The sequence below is a fragment of the Haplochromis burtoni genome, unplaced genomic scaffold (assembly GCF_018398535.1).
Source record: "Haplochromis burtoni strain Fernald_Lab_line unplaced genomic scaffold, NCSU_Asbu1 Contig_107, whole genome shotgun sequence".
NCBI lineage: Eukaryota > Metazoa > Chordata > Actinopteri > Cichliformes > Cichlidae > Haplochromis > Haplochromis burtoni.
In genome coordinates this window covers 382,363-388,982 of record NW_024582468.1, presented here as the reverse complement: position 1 = coordinate 388,982, position 6,620 = coordinate 382,363, and the positions used below count along the sequence as shown (strand labels likewise).

General features: G+C 39.2%; 1 protein-coding gene across 1 annotated transcript; it reads left to right on the top strand.

Annotated features, from left to right (window-relative positions):
• Positions 1-45: 45 nt before the first annotated feature.
• On the top strand, positions 46-6,463 carry c9 (complement component 9). The gene is made up of 11 exons (XM_005929767.3): positions 46-201; positions 305-389; positions 598-748; positions 828-969; positions 1,746-1,884; positions 1,993-2,214; positions 2,321-2,561; positions 2,674-2,808; positions 3,063-3,238; positions 5,215-5,449; positions 6,157-6,463. The coding sequence occupies exons 1-11, from the start codon at positions 125-127 to the stop codon at positions 6,312-6,314; spliced, it is 1,761 nt and encodes a 586-aa protein (XP_005929829.3). The 5' UTR covers positions 46-124; the 3' UTR covers positions 6,315-6,463.
• The last annotated feature ends 157 nt before the right edge of the window (positions 6,464-6,620 follow it).

The following is a 6,620-nucleotide window of genomic DNA, read 5'->3' as shown; positions in this document are numbered from 1 at the left end:
CAAATTATTGACTGTGACAACAATAAAAACACAGTCCTTTAGCAGATGGATAATCATTAACAAGGTGGTAGCTTAAAGGACTAAAGGAGGACAGGCACGGTATCATTTGTGCTGTCAAAGGTTTATGATGAGGCTTGAAATCGCTCTCCAGTTGGCTCTCGCTGGCCTCTGTCTAGCTCTGGCACTTCTTGGGGAAGGCATGTATGTATATTTCCTGCTTCACTTACACAACATTAAGGATGTTTGTTTAATCATTTACTATTATTATTTAGAGAGTTTATTGTGTCTAATTTGTGTATTTTAGGGCTAATCCTGATCCGCCAGCTGTGGACTGTGCATGGAGTCGTTGGTCAGGGTGGAGTTCTTGTGATCCTTGCACAAAAACCAGAGTGAGTCAATTAGGATTTTGATCAGTGTCAGAGCCTGTGAACTTAATAGTGCCCAAGCTAGAATGCTTTTAACTTTTTAAGTCTATAATAATAAATAATCAGACTAAACAGGTCTACTATCTATGCACAGTGCCGCTCACAGCCAATCTTCTTTTGCAGTGCTGCTCTCTGTCTTTATCTTTAATGTGACACTATGTATTATCCTCAGAGGCGTTCTCGAAGTACAGAAGCATTTGGCCAGTTTGGAGGTAGAGCCTGCCAGGAATCGATAGGAGACAGGGAGTTCTGTGTACCTGATGGTCAATGCGAGCTACCGCCTCCCCGTGCGTGCTCAGACTCAGAGTTCCAGTGCGAGTCAGGTACCACAGTATTAGTACCTCAGTCTTTATCGCTTTGTTTTTGGGGAGCAGTATCATGCAATTCTCTGTCTCTACACAGGGTCTTGCATTAAAAAGAGATTAATGTGCAACGGAGACTATGACTGTGAAGATGGATCAGATGAAGACTGTGAGACAGCGCGTAAACCCTGTGGCTCGGCAGTCCTTGACAGCAATGAGCAAGGCAGGACAGCAGGATATGGGTAAGTTATTAAAGAGCTCAATCAGTGGGAAATAAAGAGTCACTATAAATTAGCATGACAGTAAAATGAATACTTGGTAGAAAGAGTAAATCATTTACATTGGGGAGACACATAAACATCTATTGGTGACAATGTTTACAGAAAACCAGCTTCCTAGCAGAGTTGGCGTTTTAAATGTGAGCTGCTTTTAAGCAAAAAATCCACAGATTTTTTGCTTAATATTTTTAACAATAGCTGGTCTGTTATGAAATTTTTCACCAAAAGACTGATGAACACGTTAATTTCACTGATAGGTGTCATAAATGAGGCGGGATGTTTCCTACAACCTACAAAAAGATATCGGCTTATAAAAATGCAGAATCTTCAGGCAAGGGATGGACTTTTTTGTACTGGGAGCTTGCTGTGCGTACTTAATTTGGTGCCACTAACCAACCATGCTTGGCCAGGCTTTAACTTTATCCTATTAAACAGACAATTAATCTTTTTTATGGCTTTTTATATTTAACTAAAATCATAAAGGATGACCAGCTCACATAAGAGGAAATCTTTGTCTGGATGGAAGTACTGGCTATTTTACCCAGAGTCTAAGCCATTTAACCTGGATCTTCCGACTTTAACGTCCTGTTTAATGGATGGATAGAGTGCACGAGTGGTATCAGTCTTTTCACCTGACTCTTACAAAGAAGGAGAATGAGGATGCCTTCTATAATATTAAAACTCTTGAACTGGGGTAACACTGTAAAAGTCTTAAAGTGGCCTCTATGTTCATCCACCAGAATCAACATCTTGGGTACAGATCCTCGAATGAACCCGTTCAACAATGATTACTTCAATGGGAGATGTGATCGAGTGAGGAATCCAAACACTGGGACGTTTGACAGGCTGCCCTGGAACGTCGGCGTGCTTAACTATCAGGTTAACCATGGCAACAGAAAGAATTTCAGTATTATAAACTGATCGTGAACACATGTAAAGGATTTTGTTTTGCCACCCAATACTGATATATGTATTCTGTTGTTTCAGACGTTAGTGGAGGAAACAGCTTCGAAAGAACTCTTTGAAGACACTCACAGCCTTCTGCGTGAAATCCTCACTGAGATGAGTGTCAACATTGATGCTGGTCTTTCTTTCAAATTCACCCCAACTGAGGGGTCTTTGTCGAATACTTCTCTAAATGTTGACCTATCGGGTCAGTATGAGAAGAAAGAAATGATTAAAACGGTCACCGAAAACACCAAAATTAAGGTAAATATCCTCTAATAATTTCACAGAATCTAATGTACAACCCAGAATAATCAATATTCTATGGACAAGCTGCATCTCTTTTTTTTTTTTGACCCCACAAACTTAGAACAACAACTTTATGCGGGTGAAGGGCAAAGTTCAACTGAGCACCTACAGGATGCGCTCCCGTGAGCTCAAAGTAGCAGATGAATTCCTGGTGCATGTCAAATCTTTACCTTTGCAATATGAGAAGGGAATTTATTTTGCCTTCCTGGAGGACTATGGAACCCATTACACAAAAAATGGGAAAACCGGCGGTGAATACGAATTGATCTATGTCCTCGACCATGACACCATTAAGCAAAGAAGTATGTCTATTTGAAATCATTCTTTTCTGCTATGAAGTTTCTTCAGCCTTATGGTGTGTTGATTAAATACAAGTGATAAGCACTAATTATCTATACTTTATTGTTCTTGCAGATATGACGCAGAGAGACGTTCAAGACTGCATCACATTAGGCATTGAAGGAGGCCTCAGTTCCACACTTACGACGGACAGTATAAGCGGACACCTTAAGCCTAAACATTGTGATAATAAATCAAATATGGACGAAGGTTTGCATTCCCTGTTTTTCCAGGTTAAATGAACAAAGCTAGCATGCTTGATGATTCTGACTAAATTCCCAACCCCTTTCCACAGTTTAAGTGTATTTTGGTGTTTTACTTCAAGGAATGCTGCATGCATGAAACTTAACTGTATTAAAACAGAAAAGTTCAAATCCAAAGTTAAAGTCTTAAACTGAATTTGGAGCGAGTCACTGCACTGATTATGAAAAGTCACTAAAGTTTCCTTTTCTGTTGCCACACAGGTAAGGCTGAAGGAAAAGCTATGGTGGATGAGGTGATGACATCAGTCAAGGGAGGTACCCTACTAAGTGCTGTTAGTATGAGGGCTAAACTAAATAGGGATGGAGTGATGGACCTTGCAACATATCAGGAATGGGCTCGGACCATCACAGAGGCCCCTGCATTGCTGCACAGTGAGGTACGAATAAAGGTCACAGCAAGGCGAGAGCAAGTTAAACTGAAATATACATACTGTATAAATGTATGTGTTTATGCGGGAGTTACGTTCTAACCCGCAGTAAGTGAAATCCGCGAAGTAGCCAACTTTATTTTTTTACAATTGTTATAGATGTTTTAAGGCTGCAAAACCCCTCACTACACACTTTATACACTTTTCTCAGAAAGGCATTAACATTTTCACACTTTTCTCTCTTGTTTAAACTCTCTCAAAGTTCAAACCTTTGTAGAAAAATAAGTCCAGTATTATAGAATGAAACCAAAGGCACCCGCGGTCCAGCACTTCAGAGTCACACTGCTAGTGATCGAAGATTTATGTAAATTTGACAAGCTGAACGCATTCTGCACTGTACAGGAGACACGGCACGAGATTGACTGGCCCATGGTCTACAGCCAATCAGGATGCAGAACACAATGCGCTGTAAACAAAACAAAACAAAACAAAAGTGTGCAAAATTGCACACAAAACAGCGAGGCGCCGAAGGTGAACCGCGTTATAGCGAGGGACCACTGTAATGCCTACATTCTGGGTATTTTACCAGAAAGGATACACAAATTATACAAATGCTTAAAGGTAGGCCTAGTGGGAAAAAGGGGCTAACAAGTCAGGTTTTTACATGAAACAACAATAAATATGCAGTAAGTATATAGTATAAGGTAAAATAAAAGAATAATGGACTAATAAAATTCATCATGCACACCAACATAATGAATATTGAATCGATTTCATTAAAAGCTCCTTTGGCCGTAGTATAAAGTGTTACCAAAATCTCTTAAGGGATTGCTATTGCAGAAATTTGATCTAATGACTGTAATCAAACCAGACTTTTATATTATCTAGGGCTATCATCAGTGTCTTCACTAAACTGGTGACATTACCTAACTCAATGAATCAGCACAGCATTTATGCAGGTAGCTTCTACTACACATATGTCATTTACTTTTCTTCTGGTGCACTCACATGGTTTAAACTTTCTCAACTGCGAATTGCTGTGAAACTTTATACATAAATGTCATCCTTAAAATGAACTGCCACTTTCACTTTAGGGAATCTTATGTAGACAACAATGTAGTGAGCTCATAGAATTGTTAAATGCCACTGATCAGTTTCAATGTGATAGATGAGTGTTTACTAAAAACCTTAACACAGACATGTGTTTTGTTATACCTCTGACCTATTGGATTACTACCTACCGGACAGGCACACTGCAGTATGTGTGACTGAGCAGTGCTCAGTGTGAGTTGATTATATGTACTACAGAGTCTCCACAGAGGACTGTACTGTCTCCATTTCTGTTCACCTTGTACACCTCAGACTCAAGATACAATTGCGGGGTCATGCCACCTACAGAAATACCCTGACAGTTCTCCAGTGGTTGGATATTATTAGCAACTGGCGAGAGGAACAGTGCAGTGGGTGATTGTGCAGAGTGGTCTGGGAGGAATCGTTTTCTTCTGAATGTAAATAAGGCGAGAGAAATGGTAATTGACTTTAGATGCATCAGCAGCTACATCCTCCATGTCTATTCTGTTAGAGGATCAGAATCAGAATACCTTATTAATCCCTAAGGAAATTATGTGTTGATGTGGAGAAGGAGAACAAGTACCTTGGTGTCCACATCATCAACAGGTTCACATGGAAGACCAAGAAAGGGATGAAGAAGTTATATTTTATTTTTTTTAAAACTTAGATCCTTGAGTCTGTGCAGCCTTAATTGGAGCTTTTCTATCAGTCATAGTTTTGACTTTGCAAAGGCAAAGGCTCAAAGTTTAAAGGCTACTTTGTGTTCAACACTCACTGCTAAATATTAGCATGCTAACACAACAAATTACGATAAATATGAAATGAAAAAATATTAATATATTCTAACAAAACTCCTTCTAATATATGTTCTAATGTATTTTAACATATTGCATATATTTTGTTGTTTATGGCAGCCAGAGCCCATCCACATGTTAATTCCACTGGAAATCCCAGGCGCTAACTCCACGATATCAAACTTGAAGCGGGCTATTGCAGAGTATGTGGCAGAATATAACGTATGCAAGTGCAGGCCCTGTCAAAATGGAGGCACTCTTACTCTGCTGGATGGAAAGTGTATCTGTCTGTGCTCGCAATTGTTTGAAGGCGCCGCTTGCCAGACTTACAAGCGTGATAGAATTCGTGTCCAAGGTAAGCCTAAACAGTTGTTTTCTCAATGCAACCCAACTTCAACAAAAGTTGGGATGCTAAGTAAATGCTAAATAAAAGCAGATTTTGATGATTTGCAGATTTCATAAACCCATATCTTAGTCACAGAATGTAGATAAGATTTAAAAAAGAAACCTGAGGCAGAAACTGGAACACAATATTGGATGCCTCAGCTCTTTACACAATCAGCACTGAAACATAGTTTTCTGCACCATCCACAAATGCAGATTAAAGCTCTTTTGTGCATAATAGATGCCATATGTGAATATGATCCAGAAACACTGCGGTCTTCTTTTGGCAAAAGATTACTTAAAATGGACTGAGACAAATCGGAAAAGTGTTCTGTGATCAGATTAATTGATATTTGAAATTCCTTATGGAAAACATGGATGCCACATCATCCTGTCCCAACTTTTTTGAGATTTGAGATTCAAAACAAGTTAATATTTTTCCATGAAATAGCAAAATTTCAGTTTAAACATTTTATATGTTTTCTATGTTCTATTGTGAATAAAATATGGGTTTATGAGATCTGCAAATAACTGGATTCTGGTTTATTTACATTTTACACAGCGTCCCAGCTTTCTTTTTGGAATTGGGATCGTAAATCTCATCATTCTAACAAGGCCTCGCTCATGTTGCTTTAAGTAATTTTCCCTGCATTTGTTAATTTGAAAAATGTGTGCCAGGTACAAGGCCGGCTGTTGTTCATGAAGGTAACTGGTCTTGCTGGTCTGCCTGGTCCAACTGCAGTGGAGGGAAACGCACCAGGACACGTGGCTGTAACACAGATGGTGTCCCGGGAGCTGCGTGCAGTGGAGACAGAAACAGTGAAGAGTACTGCTAATAGCAAAAGAACTAAATTAGGGAGTTTCTTTCACAATCTTATTCTCTCTGATACATATATGGCACAAACAAAATCTTAAGGCATATTTTTGACATGTCAAGATGTAAAAAACATGTTATCGGGATCTAAATTAAACATTTAGGTTCAAATGGTCTTTGTCTTTCTCTCTAACAGTGTGCATCTTTCAGCTTTGCTTCACTCAGATAGTGTTGGCTGAATTATATTAATGGGCTAATAGCTCATCCTTAAAGGCATGTGGCCACATTCCATCTGGCTGTACCGTGCAAATAAGAACCAGATGAGTAG

What these genes read in the sequence shown, in the direction of transcription:
- c9 (XM_005929767.3), top strand. Translation starts at nt 125, where the DNA reads ATGATGAGGCTTGAAATCGCTCTCCAGTTGGCTCTCGCTGGCCTCTGT. An exon ending in GGCAGGACAGCAGGATATGG is followed by an intron (nt 970 to 1,745) that starts GTAAGTTATTAA and finishes TTCATCCACCAG; the next exon opens with AATCAACATCTTGGGTACAG. An exon ending in CTGCATTGCTGCACAGTGAG is followed by an intron (nt 3,239 to 5,214) that starts GTACGAATAAAG and finishes TGTTTATGGCAG; the next exon opens with CCAGAGCCCATCCACATGTT.